Raw genomic sequence first — 21,807 nt, 5'->3', positions numbered from 1 at the left:
GGCTAGGCCTCGCACACAAAGAGGAGGAGTTCACCCTTTCTAGGGCATCCGCCCACGTCCCCTCCTCAATCTCCTCACCCAGCTCCTCCTCCCATTTATCTTTCAGCTCCTCAATCCTGCTGTATCCTCTGACAGTCCACCAAACTTTGTGCTCCACAGGACTTGGTGCACGACCACTTACTATTTGTGGTGTTCATTAATGATTTGGACTTAAATGCAGGGATATGATCAAGAAGCTCACGTAGCACATGCTTTAGGCTGCAGGGGGATATCAATGGACTGATCAGGTAAGCAGATCAAGGTGTGCAACCCAGAAAAGTGTGAGGAAATGTACTTGGGGTGGGATAACAAGGCAAAGGATTACACTATGAATAGTAGGACTGTGGAAAGTACTGAGTGCGTATCCACAGATCCCTGAAAGTAGCAGGGCAGGTAGTCAAGGTGGTGAAGGCATATGGGTTACTTGCCTTTCTTTACAAGCCAAGGCATAAAATATAAGAGCAGGGAGGTCATGCTGGAACTGTATAAAACACTCATTAGGCCACAACTGAAGTATTGTGTGCAGTTCTGGTCACCACATTATAAGAAGGATGTGACTGGGCTGGAAGGTTTGAGCTACGAGGAAAGATTCGATAGGCTGTTTTCCTTTGAGCAGCTACGGTTGAGATGGGACCTGGTAAAGGTGTATAAGGTTGTGAGAGGCACAGATAGGGTGACAGGAAGGCACTTTTTCCATTAGTAAAGGAGTCAATAACCTGGCGGAGGAGGCATACATTTAAGGTAAGAGATAGAAGGCCAAGAAGGGAGTTGAGGAGAAACTTTTTCCACAGAGGATGGCGGGAGTCTGGAACTCACTGACTGAAAGTATGGTTGACTCAAGAAACCCTTGTAACATTTAAGAAGTATTTAGATATTCACGGTGGAACAGTTGTTAGCACTGCCTCACAGCGCCCAGGATCCGGGTTCGTTTCCGACTTTGGGTGACTATGTGTGCGTGTGGAGTTTGCACATTCTTCCAATGTTTGTGGGATCCGGGCGCTCCGGTTTACTCCCACAGTCCAAAGATGTGCAGGTTAGGTGGATTGGCCATGGGTCAATCAGAGGGTCGATGCAGATTCGGTTTGCCTCATGGCTTCTTTCTGCACTGTAGTGATTCCATTCTATTCTATGATAACCTCCAGGGCTATGGGCCAATTGATGGAAAATGGGATGAATGTAGTCAGATCTTTGTTGACCAGCATGGACAAGATTGGCCAATGGTCTCCTTCAATGCTGTAAACGTCTATGAATCTATGGAAGGGGAATGAAACATAAAAGTAGGAGTGTTTTACTATAGCGGTAAAGGGCCTTAGTTACACTGGAGTACTGTGTACTGTTTTGGGTTGCTTACTCAAGAAAGGACATAATTACCACCGCATCAGTTTACTCTCAATCAGTAAAGCAATGTAAAGTGTCATTAACAGTGCTATCAAGGAGTACTTGCTTATCTAGAACCTTCTTACTGACAATCAGTTTGTCTTCTGCCAGAGCCGCTCAACTCCTGACCTCATTACAGCCTGTTGGCATCAAGGAGCCCTCGCAAAACTGGAGTCAATGGATATCAGGTTGGACTCATACTTGGTACAAAAGAAGATGGTTGAGGTTGTTGGAAGTCAGTCATCTCAACTCCAGGACATCACTGCAGGAATTCCTCAAGATAATGTCCTAGTCCCAACCATCTTCAGCCGCTTCATCAATGTCTATCCTTCCTTCTTTCATAAGGACAGAAGTGGGATGTTCGCTAATAATTGAACAATGTTCAGCACTATTTTCAGTTCCTCAGATACCGAAGCAGCCCACATCCAAATGCAGCAAGACAATATCCAGGCTTGGCTGACAAGTTATAAGTAACCTTTATGTCATTCAATTGCGAGACAATGACCATCCTCAATAAGAGAGAATCTAACCATCACCCCTTGATATCCATTGGCATAGCTATTGCTGAATCCCCCATAATCAACACCCTGGCATGACCATTGACCAGAAACGTAACTGAACTAGCAATATAAATACCACACTACACGCGCAGGTCAGAAGCTAGGAATCCTGTGGCGAATAGCTTATCTCCTAACTCCTCAAAGCCTCTCCACAATTTACAAGGCACAAGTCAGGAGTGTGATGGAATACTCTCCCCTTGCCTGGATGAGTGCAGCTCCAACAACACTCAAGACATTTGAAACCATTCACGTTAATACCGCCCATTTGATTAATAAAGGGACCGGGTTATGGGGAGAAGGCAGGAGAATGGGGATAAGAAAAATATCAGCCATGACTGAATAGCGGAGCAAGCTCGATGGGTTGAGTGGCTTAATTCTGCTCCTATGTCTTATGGTCTTATTCACTCCCTCCACCACCAACACACATTAGCAACAATGTGTGCTATCTACACGATGAAACTCACCAAGGCTCCTTGGAAAGCATCTTCCAAACCAACAACCACCACCATCTAGAAGGACAAGGGCAGCATATAGATGGAAACCCCACCATCTGGAGGTTTTCCTCTAAGCCACTCATTATTCTGACTTGGAAATATATCGTCGTTCCTTCACTCTCGCCGGGTCAAAACCCTGGAACTCCCTCTCTAACAGCACTGTGGGTGCACCTACACCACAAGGACTGCAACGGTTCAAGAAGGCAACTCACCATTACTTCTGAAGGGCAATTAGGGTCAGGCAATAATTGCTGGCCCAGCCAGCAAAGCCAACATCCCTTGAATTAATTTTTAAAAATTGTATCAGAAGCAGTTCAGAGAAGGTTCAGTCGACTGATTCTTATGAGGAAAAGCTGAGCAAGTTTTGCCTATACCCACTGAAGTTTAGTAGAGTGAGAGGTGATCTTATTGAAACATAGATCATGAGGGGACTTGACAGGGTGGATGCTGAGGGGGTGTTTCCCCTTTATGGGGGAATCTAGAACTCGGGGCACAGTTTAAACATTAGGGTCTCCTAATCAAGACTGAGATAAGGGGACTTTTTCTCATAGGGCCCGTAGTCTGTGAAGTTTTCTTCCCCAGACAGCAGTGGGTCATTGAATATATTCAAGACCAAGTTAGAAAGATTTCTGATGGACAAGGGTGTCAAACATTATGGGGCACGGACAGGAAAGTGACGTGGAGACCACAATCAGATCTGCCCTGATCTTATTGAATAGCGGACCGGGCTCAATGGCAGAAGTGCTCTTACTTCTGCTCCTAATTCTTGTGCTCCAGTGGGACCACATGCTGGGAAATCGGAGCGCATCTCACACCATTCTTTCCCCATTAAAATTAGCAGTTGAAAGGTGTGGGCCTACGATTTTCCAATTTGCATTCTGAGTAGCCATACCTCTATACCAGAAGTGTGCTATATCCCTTTCAAGTGAATGTAAAATATTGCATGATAATATAATAATAATCTTTATTATCACAAGTAATATTAACATTGCAATGAAGTTACTGTGAAAAGCCCCCAGTCGCCACATTCCGGCGCCTGTTCGGGTACACGGAGGGAGAATTCAGAATGACCAATTCACCTAACAGCACGTCTTTTGGGACTTGTGGGAGGAAAGCAGAGCACCCAGAACAAACCCACGCAGACACGGGGAGAACGTGCAGACTCCGCACAGACAGTGACCTAATCCGGGAATCGAACCTGGGACCCTGGTGCTGTGAAGCAACAGTGCTAACCACTATGCTACTGTACTGCATACTGCTGACTGTCTTGTCTATTTATCTATCCCTTAACCAAAATCACCAATGAGTTGGATATTGTCCTATTGCTGTTTGAAGGACTACACTGCTACATTTCCAGAAAATCTAGAATTAGTAATATCTCTGATAATTAATGTATCACAAAACGTAGACTTAAAACCCCACACAAAAAAATACACACCAACCTTATATCGAACGTATACCATATCTAGAATTTGTTTTAAATTGTGAAAATGGCTTCACCAAGCCTGTTCACGCTATTTTGTCTTGGAGACGGGCAATGGCTTTACTTAAATGAATAAAAACAAATCAGCAGAATTTTCTCTATTTTTGGCTAAGTGTCGTTTTGGGTGAGAAAAGCTGTAAATGGCCTATCAGTGCTGTTGGCAAGGTTTCCTGCTGTATTTTTGGGCATTTTCAAAAAATTATTTGCACAAGTTTCATGCTATCCCCGCGGCGGATTGACTCTGATTCACCCTGCCCGCCATCAGCTGAGCACTTCAATCTGGGGAGTGCTTCATTTAAATATAGGACATAGAAATTAGGAGCAGAAGTGGGCAATTCAGCCCTTCAAGCCTGTTCCACCATTCAATCAGATCATGGTTGATCTCTTCCTGGTCTCAAATCCACCTCCCTGCCTATTCCCATATCCCTTTAACCCCTTTTAACATAAATGCTTCACCAGCACTTATTCAAAGTCCAGTAAAGAGGACAACTGCTAGGAAGGCTTCTCCAAGGTCCTCTGAGGGAGCACTGAACAAAATGCTGGATGGAGTAGAGAGGTGTGACATCTTGTATCCTCAAGCGGGGCGAAGACCCTCCAGCAAAGTGACCAACCTTGCATGGAAGGTGCTGGCAGCACTGATAAGTGCCAGCTGCCCGCACAAGAAGACGGGCATCCAGTGCAGCAAGATGTTGAATTACCTCCTCCATACAGGCAGTATAAGTCTCTCAGACACCCACCCACAAACATGCATCACATATCCGTTGGGCGTTCACTCTACCACCTCATGGGGTCCCGTCACTCGCCCACTCCCCTGCTTCCTCATCTCTCCTGTGGCTCCTCTACTCATCACATCTCAGCTCCAACTCACCAATCATAGATACCAAGTATCCTTACCATCTGACCCGTCACATGGCCTGGTTACACTTTCCCCATCTGTCTCCTTGCAGGACAAGATGGCTCACAGTATAAAGAAGCACAGATGGGCGGAGGCATGTCCAAACTAAATATAGTCTCACCTTTTGAGGAGAGAGCCCTCCAGCTTTGCAGGGGGGAAAGAGGACTGCACCTACACTGAAAATGATTGGGGGAAAAGGGAAAAAGTGACGGCACACAACACAATCATTCATTTGGCAGCCTCACGCGGGTTCTTGCTCTCCTATCTTCATGCCTCTGCCATGCATTAATGCCATCATGGGGAGACAGTGGCATAGTGGTATTGTCACTGGAGTGCTTAACCAGAGACCCACAGTACTACTCTGGGGACCTTGGTTCAAATCCCGACACGGCAGATGGTGAAATCTGAATTCAATAAAAATCTGGAATTAAAAGTCTAAAAGGTGACTATGAAACCATTGTCGATTGTCGTTAAAAACTCATCTGGTTCACTAATGTCCTTTAGGGAAAGAAATCTGCTGTCTTTACCTGGTCTGGCCTATATGCAACTCCAGAGCCCCAGCAGTGTGGTTGACTCTTAACTGCCCCCTCAAGGGCAGTTAGCGATGGGCAATAAATGCTGGTACAGCCTGCGATGTTACATGAACAAATAAAAAACAAAAAATCTCCCTTCCCTTGCAGGAAAATCAGTGGAGCAGCTTGATCCACCCACCAGTAGGTTATTGGACACCAGCCAAGGAGAGCAGCTTCAATGACTTTTCTGACATCCCGATAGAGGAGGCTTCACAGCTGTTCCCCGCACACTCCACCAGACTCACACCTTGGTGGGAGTGATTAGTAGACAAGCTTCTGGGTCACTCAGAATCATAGAGTTTTACAGCAGAGAGAGAAGCTCTTCAGCCCATCGTATCTGTGCTGGCCATCAAACACCTATCTATTTTAATCCCATGTTCCAGCACTTGGTCTGTAACTTTTTATGGTATGGTGCTTCAAGTGCTTATTTAAATGTTTCTTAAATGCTGTGGTTTCCCACCTCTACCACCCCCCCCCCCCCCTCCCCGATCCTTTCAGGCAGTGTCCTCCCCCCCCCCCCCCCCCCCCCCCCCCACCCTTCCAGGCAGTGAGTTCCCAGATACCCATTTTCCTCTAGTTACCTCTAAATCTCCCACCCTTTGCCTCAAGTCTATGCCCCTAGTTATTGACCCCTCTATTAAGGGTAACATTTTCTTCCTAAATTTGCCACTCAATTTTGTACACCTCAATCAGGTCCCCCCCCCCCCCCCCCCCTTCGGGCTTCACTGCTCGAAGAAAAACAACCCCAGCCTAGGGGTTAAAAGTCTAAAGGTGACTATGAAATGCTCCAACCCAGGCAATATCTCCAGGTGAATCTCCTCTGCAGATATTCTAGTGCAATCATATCCTTACAATAAGTATGGTGATCAAAACAGCACACAGTACTCAAGTTGTAGCCTAACCGGTGTTTTATACAGCTCCATCATAACCTCCCTGCTCTTATATTCTATGCCTCAGAAAATGAAGGCAGTTATCCCATACACCTTCTTACCACCTTTTCTACCTGCCCTGCTGTCTTCAGGGATCTTTGGACACTCCAAGGTCCCTCTGGTCCTCTGCACTTGATAGGATCCTACCGTTCATTGTATTCCATTTCCTTTGACACTGTTCTGCGTATCTACTGTTCTGCCTATCTAAGGCAATTCCTCCTCATTATTTACCGCACCACCAATTTTCATGTAATCTGCTAACGTATTGATCTTACCTCTCATATTCACATCAAGATCATTAATGTACACTATAAACAGCAAGGGATCCAGCACTGGACAAAGGCTTCTAGTTACAAATATAACCTTCAAACATCACCCTCTGCCTCCTGCTACCTGTAGTGATCTTTACATGGTTATGTACATAAGGAGTTAATGGGAAATTGAAAGATCACTAGGGGGCAGCATTAGCGGGTATAAAAGCAGACGCAAGCGGCTCTCTGCCTCTCTTGGTGATTAGACTGTGACAAAAGCAGGAGCATAGATCTAGCTCAGGGCTACTAGTGTGTTCAGACATAGCTATTGTATATAAATGTTGTAACCTTTCTACTGGTATTGATCTTAAAGTAAGAACTCACAGAGTTGTTCAATTCTGTTACTCAATAAACCTTTCAATACCTCTGGATGACTTTGAGCCTTCTTCATCAAGGTACAGAAATCCTCTGCTGCAACTGGATTGAGTAACGCATGTTAAGGTAACAAAAGATGGTACCAGGCTGGCTTTAAACAAAACAATACTAGCTAGATTAGTTAGAGAAAAGAAAGAAAAGAGAACAGAAATTAAATTACCGACCGCAAGACTGTGGAAGACTTCGCAGCACTTGGATCCTAGACAACCAAATGATGCGATGGAACACATGCAAGCTCCACGGCAGCTGAAAACTACCGGTAACTTAAACAGTAACTGGAATATGTTTAAACAACAGTTCCAAATATACATGGCAGCTACTGACTTAAACACAGCCTCCGACGAGAGAAAGATTGTGCTACCTAGCAAGGGCAGGCCAGCAAGCTGTGGACATTTAAAACTTTTTCAATTACGTTGAAAATGAAGACAAAACTAAATTTCAAATGATACTCGCAAAATTTGAAGAACGCTGTAAAACACAGTCTAATGAAATCCTGGAAAGATTTAACCTACGCAACAGGTTCCAAAAAAAAAAACAGCAAGACTATCTCTAATTTTGTCACAGATCTCAGATTAATAGCACAAGGCTGTAGCTATGCTGACGTAACAGATTCCATCATCAGAGATCAATTAATCTATGGACTCTCCAATGAACACTTAAGGGAATCACTAATGCAACAAAATGATCTAACTCTAAAAACCACTATAGCAAAGTGCACAGCGCAAGAACAAAAGAAACAGCAGTACCTTGAGTTTCTTCAGAAAAAAAAGGGGAGAAATTCATCCACGAGGTGGAAAAAGTTAAAATGGTGTCCTCTCCTCACAGGCATCTTCTTCCGGCCGCCAGCTCCAATTCAAATATGTACGCGCATGCACACAGTCAAGAGAGACGCGACGCAGGGAGATCTCGTTCTGCACAATGCGCAAGAAGCTGCGCATGCGCACTACGTAAAATACCAAACTCAGCCAGAGGAGCGATTCGCGCATGCGCAATCGCTTCCTACACATGTCGTCACAAGCGTCATGACGTGCTACCGCTGTGGCAACGCCCACTTAAAAGGGAAATGTCCTGCACAAGGGAAAAGATGTTTTAAGTGCTCCAAACTGAATCATTTCGCCTCCCAGTGTAAGTCAACAGCAAAACATGACTCTCCAACACAAGACATGGAAACTTTGAGGTTCACACAGTGGATACAATGGAAAACCAAACACCCGAAGAAAATGTTTCCGACCACGAAGATTTTCACTCCTGGGAGAACACATACTTTATCGGAATAATAGATTCGGCAGAGGAACTTCAAGCGCCATCCACGAATCCTCAATACGTTAATGCCATTGACTCCAAAAGTGAATGGAGCGCCACGGTGCAAGTGAACAACTTCCCAATTACGTTCAAACTTGACACGGGAGCGTCCGCAAACTTGATGACAAGCAGATCTTGCATCCATCCCCAGGAACACACAAGATGATGCCTGCTACATGCAAGTTAAAAGACTACAATGGCAACCAGATCACCTCAAGAGGATCATGCCACCTACAAGTAGTCAATAAGAGGGTCACGAAAGGACTACGCTTAGAGATCGTGGACGACATGGTCGGCACAGGCTTGGAGGGCTGAAGGGCCTGTTGCTGTGCTGTACTTGTTTTTGTTCTTTGACAAAAAGACATCGCTGTTAGGTGCTCAAGCCTGCAAGGAATTGCGGCTGGTCCAGAGAATATTCATGCCCAAGAATGACTCATCACGACTAGATGATGACATCCAGCTGCTGCTCAGCGAGTATCCTGATGTCTTTCGTGGCATGTGTACGCTACCTTACAAATACAAAATCCTGCTGAAGGAAGATGCAAAACCTGTCATTCATCCACCTAGGAGGTACCAGCTCCCTTGCGGGACAGACTAAAATCAGAACTCCTACGCCTGCAATCTCAAGGCATAATATCAAAGGTCACACAGCTGACTGACTGTGTCAGCTTGCTGGTGTGTGTCAAGAAGCCATTAGGTAACCTCAATCTGTTTAGATCCCAAAGATCTGAACAAAAACATTTGCAGGGAACACTAACCCATCCCCAAGCGAGAGGAGATAACATGTGAAATGGCACGCTCACATCTTCACCAAACTTGATGCTTCCCAAGGTTTCTGGCAGATGCAGCTCGACGATTCCAGCAGACTGTTGTGCATGTTTAATACGCCGTTTGGACGATACTGCTATAATCGCATGCCTTTCAGGATCATCTCCGCATCCGAAATCTCTCACAGAGTCATGGAGATGACGGAGGGCATTGAAGGTGTCAGAGTATATTTTGATGACATCATCATATCAACAACAGAAGAAGACCATATTGCTCGATTAAGACAAGTCTTCAAAAGAATTCACCAATTTGGGTTGAAACTCAACCAATCCAAGTGCACCTTTGCATGCTCATCTCTGACCTTCCTGGGTGACACGATATCAGCGCAAGGATTGAGGCCGGATAATGAAAAGATCGCGGCAATCCAGAACATGCAGCAGCCAAGAGACAACAAAGCGGTGCTCAGGTTTCTTGGATTCATCAACTTCCTAGGCAAGTTTATACCGAACTTATCAACAAGGACGTCAGCATTACGAAACGTGATAAGGAAGGAGTCTTACAACACCAGGTTAAAGTCCAACAGATTTATTTCAAACACGAGCTTTCGGAGCACTGCTCCTTCCTCAGGTGAATGGAGAGGTATGTTTCAGAAACATTTATATAGACAAAGTCAGAGATGCCAGACAATGCTTGGAATGCGAGCATTTGCGGGTAATCAAATCATTACAGATCCAGAGATAGGGGGTGATCCCAGGTTAAAGAGGTGTGAATTGTCTCAGCCAGGACAGTTGGTAGGATTTTGCAAGTCCAGGCCAACCGACAGTTCCAACGCGCCATAGCAAAAAACCGCACCGACCTCCTCAGAAGACAAACACGGGACAAAACTGACAGCGTACCCTTTGTCGTCCAGTACTTTCCTGGGGTGGAGAAACTACGACATCTTCTTCGCAGCCTTCAACACATCATCAATGAAGATGAACATCTTGCCAAGGTCATCCCCACACTCCCACTACTGGACTTCAAACAACCGCGCAACCTCAAACAAACCATTGTTTGCAGAAAATTACCCAGCCACCGCGACACCACACAACCCTGCCATGGCAATCTCTGCAAGACATGCCAGACCATCGACATGGATACCACCATTACACGTGGAAACACCACCCACCAGGTACGCGGCACATACTCGTGCGACTCGACCAATGTAGTCTACCTCATACGCTGCAGGAAAGGATGTCCCGAAGCGTGGTACACTAGCGAGACCATGCAGACACTGCGACAACGAATGAACGGGCATCGTGCTACAATCACCAGGCAGGAATGTTCCCTTCCTGTCGGGGAACACTTCAGCAGTCAAGGGCATTCAGCCTCTGATCCCCGGGTAAGCGTTCTCCAAGGCGGTCTTCAGGACACGCGACAACGCAGAATTGCCGAACAAAAACTCTAATAGCTAAGTTCCACACGCATGTGTGGGCCTCAACCGGGATCTTGGATTCATGTCGCATTACATTCACCCCCCCACCATCTGGCCTGGACTTGCAAAATCCTATCAACTGTCCTGGCTTGAGACAATTCACACCTCTTTAACCTGGGATCACCCCCTATCTCTGGATCTGTAATGATTAGATTACCCGCAAATGCTTGCATTCCAAGCATTGTCTAGCACCTCTGACTTTGTCTATATATATGTTTCTGGAACATACCTCTCTATTCACCTGAGGAAGGAGCAGTGTTTGAAACAAATCTGTTGGACTTTAACCTGGTGTTGTAAGACTTCTTACTGGGCTCACCCCAGTCCAACGCCGGCCTCTCCACATCGTGATAAGGAAGGACACAGAGTTTGACTGGACTCCACGCCACCAAGAAGAGTGGGTGGATCTAAAGCACCAATTGATGACAGCTCCAACTCTGACATTCTTCGACCCAACGAAACCCACAAAGATCTCCACCGACGCCAGTCAACATGGAATTGGTGCAGTACTCCTACAACAGAATGACCAATCGGACTGGTCCAGTTGCATACGAGTCTAGAGCGATGACCGCCACAGAGTGCAGTTATGCACAGATCGAGGAGTGCCTGGAGCTGATCACATGTATAACAAAATTTCACCACTATGTGTACGGCCTTCCCACATTCCTAGCTGAGACTGATCATCGACCACTGGTAAACATAATTGAAAAAAATCTCAATGATATGACGCCGAGCCTACAACGCATGATTCTGAAGCTGAGGAGGTATAACTTCACACTGGTCTACACTCCTGGGAAGGACCTCATTATAGCTGACAGAATGTCCCAAGCCATTGACACTGACAGCTCAGCTCCTGCGTCCATTATGGAAGCTCAAGCACAGTTGTTCAGAGAGACTCTCCTGGCATCTGATGAGAAGCTGCAGCAAATTTGTCTGGCGACACGAGAAGATGCGACCTTGCTCCAGGTCATGCACAACCTTCAGCATGGCTGGCCAAAAGGATGGTGTCTGCAATTCCAAAACATCAAAACTGAACTGTCAGTAGTGGACGGACTAATACTAAGAAATGACAGAATCGTCATTCCACTAACGCTCAGGTCGGACATGCTCCGCAAGATTCACGAGGGACATCTCGGAATCGAAAAATGCAAAAGAGCAAGGTAATCCGTGTACGGACCTGGAATAAATAAGGACATTACAAACATGATACTCACATGTGACACGTGTCAAAAACATCAACCGGCACAATGCAAGGAACCACTCCAGCAGCATGAGATGGCTACGTCACCGTGGAACAAAGTTGGCATAAACTTAGTTTCACTCCATGGGTTGAAACTATGCTCTTATCATTGACTATTACTCCAACTTTCCGGAAGTAATGAAACTCCCGGATTTCACGCCCGCATCAGTTATCAAAGCCTGCAAGGAAACATTCTCGAGGCATGGTATTCCACAAACAGTCATGTCCGATAATGGTCCTTGCTTTGCGAGCTGGGAGTGGATGGAATTCTCCAAGAAATATAACTTTAAACACGTGACATCGAGCTCACACTTTCCCCAATCCAATGGCAAAGTATAGAAAGGTGTACACCTTATCAAGCAACTCATAAGCAAGGCCACTGACTCGAATTCTGGCACACACTTATCATACAGATCATCACCATTGAGCTCAGGGCTATCACCAGCTCAAATGCTCTTCAATCGAGATAGTAATAGAACGATACAGCGCAGTACAGGCCCTTCGGCCCTCAATGTTGCACCGACATGGAAAAAAAACGAAAGGCCATCTAACCTACACTATGCCCTTATCATCCATATGCTTATCCAATAAACTTTTAAATACCCTCAATGTTGGCGAGTTCACTACTGTTGCAGGTAGGGCATTCCACGGCCTCACCACTCTTTGCGTAAAAAACCCACCTCTGACCTCTGTCCTATATCTATTACCCCTCAGTTTAAGGCTATGTCCCCTCGTGCTAGCCACCTCCATCCGCGGGAGAAGGCTCTCGCTGTCCACCCTATCTAACCCTCTGATCATTTTGTATGCCTCTATTAGGTCACCTCTTAACCTTCTTCTCTCTAACGAAAACAACCTCAAGTCCATCAACCTTTCCTCATAAGATTTTCCCTCCATACCAGGCAACATCCTGAGATGTGAGAACAACGCTACTAGTGTTACACTTCAGCAATCCGGATCACTCACAAGTGTTTGACAAGATGCAACATCACAAACAAAAGCAGCAGTATGACCGACATGCAAAATCGCTGCAACCATTAGCGATCAATGACATGGTTCGACTGCAACACCCAGGTGGAGGATGGTCCAACACGGCAACAGTGCTACGACAAGAAGCATTGATCAACATCATACATTGTAAAGTCCGACGAAGTCCAACGCAATCGATGAGACCTGCTAAAGGTTCCACTTCCTGAACCTGTCTTTCCGACGTTAAATCTACACGACTCACTCACTCAACAACACGTGACACCATCAGACGGTGAACAGACGGACATTAAAACCTCACTGTCTCCATGCCCACTTAGGAGATCAACTCAAATCAGACGCACACCCAACCATCTGAACCTATGAACATTAGACTGATGCAATCATTGATTTCTATAATGCATTTGCACACTATACCAACTATGTTTGTTCCATTCTATTAACAACACTGAAACTATGTTCAAAAAAAAAGAAAAAAGGGGGGAATGTAGTGATCTTTACATGTGTTTGTACACAAGGGGTTAATGGGGTATTGAAAGATCATTAGGGGCAGCACTGGCGGGTATAAAAGCAGGCGCAATCGCTCTGCCTCTCTTGGTGATTAGATGTGACAAGAGCAGGAGCATAGATCTAACTCAGGGCTACCAGTGTGGTCAGACATAGCTATTGTATATAAACGTTGTAACATTTCTACTGGTATTGATTTTAAAGTAAGAACTCGAGCAGTTGTTAAATTCTGTTACTCAATAAACCTTTCAATACCTCTGGACGACTTCAAGCCTCCTTCATCAAGGTACAGAAAGCCTCTGCTGCAACTGGATTGAGTAACGCATGTTGACTACAGTTAGTGCTACCACACTACAGTAAGTAACAAAAGAAAACAGCAAGGGATCCAGCACTGGACAAAGGCTTCCAGTTACAAAAATAACCTTCAAACATCACCCTCTGCCTCCTGCTACCAAGCCAAGTCTGGATCCATTTTGCCAAATTGCACTGGATCCCATATACTCTTACCTTCTTGATCAGTCTCCCATGTGGAACCTTGTCAAAGGTCTTACCAAAGTTCACGTGGATTATATCAACTGCACTGTCCTTATCTACACACCGAGACACCTCTACGGAAAATCCACCTTACAAAACCATGCTGCCTATCCTTGATTAATCCTTGCCTCTTCAACTGGAGATTCACTAGTTCTTCAGAACTGTTTCCAATAATTTCCCTCGCACTGATGACATTCACTGTTCTGTATTTACCTGTTTTTCCCTATTTCCCTTCTTGAATAATGGTACCATAATATATGTCTTCTGGTACCTCTCCATTGGCCAGAGAAAATTTGTAAATTAGTGTCAGAGCCCCGTAATCTCCTCTCTTGCCTCACGAAGAAGCATCTGGGCCTGGGGATTTATCCACTTTTAAGTTTGCTGAAACCACTAACACCTCCTCCCTCTCAATGCTAATCTGTTCAATTATATCACAGTCCCCCTCTCTGCTTTTTATATCTACATTGTCCTTCTCCATAGTGAATACAGATGCAAAATATTCATTTCATACCTCACCTATGTCTTTTGGCTTCACTCACAGATTGCCACTTTAGTCCATAATGGGCTCTATTCTTTACCTGGTTACTCACTTACCCTTAAAACACCGTGGCATTTTCCTTAATTTTGCCCACCAGTGTTCTTTCATGCCCTCCCCTTGCTCTCCTAATTTCTTTTTTAAGTACCCCCTGCATTTTCTATGGGGCATCACTGTTTTGAGCCCCATACATCTGCCATAAGCTTTCGTTTTTTTCCTTATGCAATCATGTATATCCCTCGATATCCAAGATTCTCTGCACCCTTTTGGTCCCACACTTTCCAGGAACATGTTGGCTTTGTACTTTCTCTATTTCATTTTCAAATGGCTCCCACTGCTCTGATGTGGATTTTCCTACAAGGAGCAGCTCCCAGTAATTATGGCCAGATCCTATCATATTAAAATCGTCTGTCCCCAACTCACCACCTTTTTTTCCGGTCCAGTTTTTGTCCTTATCCATAACTATCTTAAATCTTATCGAATTATGGTCACTATCACCGAGATGTTCCCCCATTGACACTTCTACCATCTGCCTGGCTTCATTCCTTAAAATTAAATCCAGTATCGCCCCTAGTCGCTGGTTCAAAATGCTCTCTTCGATGCACTTTAACATTCCACCCCTTCTAAGCCTTTCACACTTTTACTATCCCAAGTTGGAAATTTGAAATCCCCTATTATTACTCGATTATGTTTATATTTCTAGAAGATTTTCCTACATATCCGGTCTTCTATCTCTCCCTGACTGTTTAGGGGCCAGGAGTATACTCCCAGCAATGTGATCGCCCCTTTTTATTTTCAAGTTCCACCCATATGGCCTGCTAAGATATTACCCCTCCATTGACTTCATGACCAATATTGTGACACCATCTCCTCTTTTACAACACCTCCTCAACTCAAGATTCTATACCCTGGAATATTGAGCTGCCAGTCCTGCCCCTTCCTCAACCATATCTTGGGATAGCAATTTCATACACATGTGTTAATCAACACCCTTAATTCATTTACCTTAGCTGTAAAATTCTTTGCATTAAAATATGTGCCATCCAGCCTTGCCATATTCCCTCGTGTCTCAACAGGTCTATCTTCACTCTGCCTTCCAGACTGACTTGAGTTTTTCTTCTATACTTAGCTGTGCATCACGCCTCCCCCGGCAACAGCTCGAGCAAACTTTCCTGCTAGGATTGGCAGTTTTTCAGTCCTCTGGGACTTTACCAGAATTTAAGGATGTTACTACTAGTGCATCCACCTTCTCTGTAGATACTTCCTTTAATATCCTAGGTTGCAACCCATCATGTCCAAGGCCTTCAGACCCATTAGTTTCCCTCGTAACTTTTCTCTTGTGATAGTTATATTTATTTCCTGTCTGCCACCATTTGCCCCTTGATTATTTAGTATTTTTGGAATGCTATTCGTGACTTCTACTTTGAAGACTGACGTCTTATTTGACTCCTTTGCCATTTCCTGATTCCCCATTATCATTTCCCCAATCTCATTCCCAAAGTGACCGATGATCACTTTGGCCTCTCTCTTCCTTGTTATAATATTTTAAAAATCTCTTAATGTCCATTTATATATCACTTGCTAGTTAACCTTCATAGTTTATCTTCTCCCTCATTATTATTTTTTCGAAATCTTTTGTTGGGTTTTATAGACTTTTCCAATCCTCTGGCTTACCACTAGTTTTTGCCAGATTTTTTGTTCTTTCTTTCAGTTAATACTATCCTTAACTTTCGAGGTTAACTATGGTTGACTATCCCCTTCCTAGAATCATTCTTCGTCACGGAGATATAGCTTTGTTGTGAGTCATGGAGCCCAGTTTAATGGAAAAAAAATCAGAGTGCTGTTGTGGGCGCGTTTAGCAGCACGGTTGCAGCGCCAAGAACGACCCCAATGTTAAACGGGACGCTATTCTTTTTTCGGTCTCAGGCAAGGAAGCCACTGCCGAGGCTGCACTTATCTTAATTTCCTACACTGAGCAGCTCAGCTCAACAGTGCAGGAAGAAATCGACCTGATCTCTCAAACCGACGTGACCCCCGGACCTCGCCATAACGTACCAGCTAGAGGATCCTCGGGGCCCCTCATCCCACCTCATAAGGGGAGGGTACCCTTGGGCCCTATCTCCAGCATGAGCAAAATGTCATCTGGGCACCTTGGCATTGCCAGCCTGGCAGTGCTCCTGCCAGCTTGGCAGTGTCACTTGGACACCCTGGCAATGTCAGGCTGGCATAGAGGTGGCCCTGCCAGGCTGGCAATGCCAAGGTGCCCTGTGGCATCAGCAATGCCAGGGTACCATCCTGCCCAGAGGTCGACCACCCAGGGGCCTCCAATCACCTGGGAGACCACCCCCAAGTGCCGTTCTGTCTGTTCCATGTTTGTGGGGACCAGTGATAAACGGCGCCTGGCCGGCGTTCAATCCCAGGCACTGGGTTGATCCGGAGTAGACATATTCAAGTGAGACTAAGTACTCATTTGAATATGCCCAGATTTCTTTAGATTTCGTTAGCTCTCGCGAGGCAGAACGAGCTGGTAAATCTCACAAGAGACTTGCATTCCAGGTTGGGCGCGGCGTGGCCATTAGATCGCGTTCATGAACTTTTTTCATATACGTTTGTTATTGCCCATCAACTGCTTTTTCTACTAAACTCCTTTTCCAGTTGACTCCAACCAACTCTGCCCTTATTTCCTTTGCAATTGTCCAGTTGTTTTCTGTTCCAGGTTTCTCACTCTCAAACTGCATGCTAAATTCTATCATGTTATGGCGTCTCGTTACACATTACCAGATCCAAAATAGCCCGATCCCTGGTTGGAGCTAAGAAACTGTCCAGGATACACTCTGGCTGGGTTTCTGCGTCCGCCGCATTAGATTTCTGGTGTGGCACGCTGTTGGGATTCTCCGTTTCACTGGCTAGTCAAATGGGGTTTCCCATTGTGGGGCAGCCCCACACCATCAGGAAACCCCCAGGCTGCGGCAAAACGGAGAATCCCGACGGCGGAGAATTCAGCCTTCACGAATTCTTCCTCATGGCTACCTCTGCCAATTTGATCTGCCCAATTCACATAAATATTAAAGTCACGCATGATTAATGTACTGCCTTTTTTACATGCCCCCATTATGCAACCTATAAACCACTCCCACTACTCTTCTTCCCCTTGTTATTTCTTACCTCCACCCATGTGAACTCTACATCTTCCAATCCGAGATCATTTCTTGCGATTGTACTCCATCTCGCACTAACAAAGCTACCCCACCACATTTTCCTTCCTGCCTGTCCTTACGAAAAGTCACATACCCCCATAAGTAAATAGGCAACAGGTTTAGATAAAGGATCTGGATCGGTGCAGGCTGGGAGGGCCGAAGGGCCTGTTCCTGTGCTGTAATTTTCTTTGTTCTTTGTTAAAAAATAATATTTAGTTCCCAGTTTTAATCTTCTGGTAACCACTATCTTCTTCTTTATCTTGACTTCTATCTCATTAATCAACTTTTATCTCATTAATCACCCAGAAAGAACTGGATTTGTTTGTCCTACCTTTTCCTTTCAAAGGAATATACCTTGACTGAGCTGGAATGATCTCTTCTTTCAAGGGATCCAATTGATCAGCTACAGCTTTTTCTGCCAAGCTTTGACTCCAATTTATTTGGCCCAGATCCATTCTTACCCCACTGAAGTTAGCTTTTACCCAGTTTATTATTCTTACTCTGGATTGGATTGTTCTTTGTCCTTTTACATAGTCAACCTAAACCTTACGATACAATAATCACTGTCCCACTACTGTTCTCCTGCTGCCACCTTTTTCAAATTGGTCCACCTCATTCCCAAGAACCAAGTGTTGCAGTTCCTCCTTTCTCACTGCACTGGAAACATGCCACTGTAGAAATTGTTCCTCAACTCTTGCCCCTCACTGCCCTTTACGCTACAACTATCCTAGTCTATATCTGGATAAATAAAGTCCGCCATAAAACTACCACTTTTTTTTTTACACCTCTCTGCAATTTCTTTGCAAATTTGTTCTTCTACATCCTTCCCACTAGTTTTGAAACAATCTTTGCACTTTTTTATCTAGCATTGCAATGCTTTCCTTAACTAACACTGCCATCCCTTCCCCTTTTCCTACTGTTCCTGAATGTCATCTTTTAATAATGAATGCCCATCGATTATCTACAACATTTGATTAATTAATTGGTGACATTCATTTCAGATAGCAAAATTGTGAAAGCAATCTGCACGTGTATGGCACCTTTGATGTAGAAAAACATTCCATAGATATTTATAGAGCCATAATCAGGCAAAAATTAACGCTGAGTAGTACACAGGGTGATCTACCTGAACTGATTAGCAACTGAAGATGACTAAATATATCAATTCATGTAACCATTTTGTGATTCTGTTGTTCTAACACAGAAGGAGACCATCTAGGTCCCACTCCAGTATATTTTCTTCATAGATCTATTCTTTTAAATTTAATTGCTCACTTATTTTTTGAATACCATGATTGAATCTGCCTCCACCACACTCTCAGAAACATCCTAACTACACTCTGATCTGGTCTGTTACCCAATCAATTTAAATCAATGTTATTTATTAGCCATACCAGCTTACATCCTAAAGAAGATCAGTGAACCAGTTGACCTTTTAGAAATAACCTGCCAGCTTTTGTGGTCAATTGTTTCTAAAATTAATTATTAGATTTATTGTGCTCCATTACACAGCTTTCCATGGTGTGATTTGAACTCTCAATATTTGACTGCTTATCACTGCACAGATCCCATGCATCAACTTGTAGCAGTTATATGGTTAGTTTCAGTAAATACTCTGGCATTCAATAGGTATAAGACGACCTGCCAAGGAGTGACTCACACCACAGATTTTGCAAAACTTAAGAACAGAAAGCTTTGAAGACCGACCTTCGCCTTGCCTTTACCGATACAGTCTTGATGCTCTTTTTCTGTTACATTCCACTCTATCTGGAAAATAAATGCATTCACATCATATAATTACTGAAAATCACAGTATACAAGTCAATCCTGTGTACAAGTGGAACTGTTTCTGCATACACTCGGTGTAGAAGTTGATTCCCCTTTTCAGCCATGACATGCTACAATTGCATTAACAGTTGATGTCCTATACTGATGTCCTATTCTAGGAGTACTGCTGATTAAGTCCTGGTACTTTGCCCAAATGTCCATTCTTAATATGCGAGACAAAGTAGTCGCTGAGCCTGATTGTGTCTTCAGCTCATTTTGTTTCATTCATGGAATGTGGGTATTACAGGCTAGGCCAGCATTTACTGCCCATCTCTATTTGTCTTTGAGAAGGTGATGGTCAGCTGCCTTGTTGAACTGCTACAGTCGTTGTGTTGAAAAAACACCCACAGTGCTGTTAGGAAGAGTTCCAGTTTATTAACCCAGAGACAATGAAGGAACGGCGATATTGTTCCAAGGCAGGATGGTGTGTGACTTTGAGGCAGCTATTTTTTATCGTTCATTCATGGGATGTGGGCATCCCTTGCTAGGCCTGCATTTATTGCCCATTCCCAGTTTCCCTTGAGAAGGTGGTGGTGTTCTCATGCATCTGCTACCTTTGTCCAACAAGACGGTGGAAGGTTTGGGAGGTACTGTGGAAGCAGCCTTGGTGAGTTGCTGCAGTGCATCTTGTAGATGGTACAGACCGCTGCCATTGTGAGTCGGTGGTGGAGGGAGCAAATGTTTAAGGTGGTGGATGAGGTACCAATCAAGTGACCTAAATGGTCTCAAGCTTCTATCTGTTTATTGGAACTTCACTCATCCAGGTAATTGGATAGTTTTCCACACATTCCTGACTTGTGCCTTGTAGCTAGCAAACAGACCTTGCGGGGGATTCATTGATAGTTAAGTGATTGAATGTCAAGGGGAGGTGGTTAGGTTCTCTCTTGTTGTAGATGGTCATTGCCTGGCAACCACGTGGTGAAAACATAACTTGTAACTTATCAGTGCAAGCCTGAATATTGCCCGGGTCTTGCTGCATACGAGCATGGACTGATTCAGTATTTGAGAAGTCACAAATGGTGCATTGTGCAAACATCCGCAAATATCCCCACTTCTGACCTTGTTGTGAAGGGAAGGTCACTGATGGAACAGATGAAGATGATGTTTAAATGCTTATATTAAACCAACAACTTTTGCAGCAGGAGCTGCAAGGTCGGATATGAGAGAATTGCTTCATTTTTGACCCTCATGTCCCTTCTCTAACTATGGGGTGATTTCTTCAAGAAAGGAGAGGCTGCTGGCTGCCTTAAAACAAACATTTATTGCCCCGATCCTGTTCTGGACTCCGTGGTCACGTGTCATGGAGATATATCTGCTCTCACGAGGCACACCAATGTCTGAGACTGCAATGCAATAAATTATCGAAAAAAGTGCCCGTGGCTCTACCCCCTCACTAGGCTTTTTGAGACAAGGGCTCAATACACCCCGCTCCTGGCAAAAACTGCAAGCTGTTGATGTGGCCTGCCTCAAGAGTTAAAGCCATTGTCAGCTGCACCTGCTGAGGAATTTCAATCCAGTTGATGAAGTTATAAAGGCTTATGAAGTTTCAAGTAAAGGCTGCTATGATGTAGCATCCTCAAAGCTAAACAACACTGCCATAGTTCAGGAACATCTTCCCGTCTGAAATGTAGTTTTTTTTTTTACTAGTTCAGAAATAATAAGTAAAGAGGGAACTCAGTAAAGCGCAAAGTTAACTCAAAGTTATTACAAACAATGTGGAAAAGCGGGATGTTATGTACTTTGGAAGGAGGAATTTAGGCACAGACTAATTTCTAAATGGGGAAATGCAGAGAGAATCAGAAGCACAAAGGGACTTGGGAGTCCTTGTTCACGATTCTCTTAAGGTTAACGTGCAGGTTCAGTCGGCACTTAAGAAAGCAAATGCAATGTTAGCATTCATGTCAAGAGGGCTAGAATACAAAACCAGGGATGTACTTCTGAGGCTATATAAGGCTCTGGTCAGACCCCGTTTGGAGTATTGTGAGCAGTTTTGGGCCCCGTATCTATGAAAGGGTGTGCTGGCCTTGAAAAGGGTCCAGAGGAGGTTCACAAGAATGAACCCTGGAATGAAGAACTTGTCATATGAGGAACGGCTGAGGACTCTGGGTCTGTACTCGTTGGAGTTTAGAAGGATGAGGGGGGGATCTTATTGAAACTTACAGGATACTGTGATCCCTGGATAAAGTGGACATGGAGAGAATGTTTCCACTTGTAGGAAAAACTAGAATCAGAGGACACTATCTCAGATTAAAGGGACAATCCTTTAAAACAGAGATGAGGAGGAATTTCTTCAGCCAGACGATGGTGAATCTGTGGAACTCTGCCACAGAAGGCTGTGGAGGCCAAATCACTGAGTGTCTTTAAAGACAGGGATGGATAGGTTCTTGATTAATAAAGGAATCAGGGG

At 44.5% G+C, this 21,807-nt stretch overlaps 1 protein-coding gene across 5 annotated transcripts in view; it reads right to left on the bottom strand.

Annotated features, from left to right (window-relative positions):
* The window catches only part of sema4f (sema domain, immunoglobulin domain (Ig), transmembrane domain (TM) and short cytoplasmic domain, (semaphorin) 4F), a 335,297-nt gene that overhangs the window by 147,714 nt on the left and 165,776 nt on the right, over window positions 1–21,807 (bottom strand). For 4 of the 5 annotated variants that reach the window (XM_038793156.1, XM_038793155.1, XM_038793152.1 and 1 more), the window contains one exon: window positions 19,281–19,340. The exons of the other annotated variant lie outside the window; for it this stretch is intronic. In XM_038793156.1, coding sequence (XP_038649084.1) covers window positions 19,281–19,340 — 60 coding nt within the window. The remainder of the gene's footprint in view (window positions 1–19,280; window positions 19,341–21,807) is intronic. 5 annotated transcript variants of the gene reach the window in all.

Source organism: Scyliorhinus canicula, chromosome 3 (genome assembly GCF_902713615.1).
Source record: "Scyliorhinus canicula chromosome 3, sScyCan1.1, whole genome shotgun sequence".
NCBI lineage: Eukaryota > Metazoa > Chordata > Chondrichthyes > Carcharhiniformes > Scyliorhinidae > Scyliorhinus > Scyliorhinus canicula.
The sequence above is the reverse complement of the archived record's forward strand: the minus strand, read 5'-3'. Positions and strand labels throughout refer to the sequence as shown.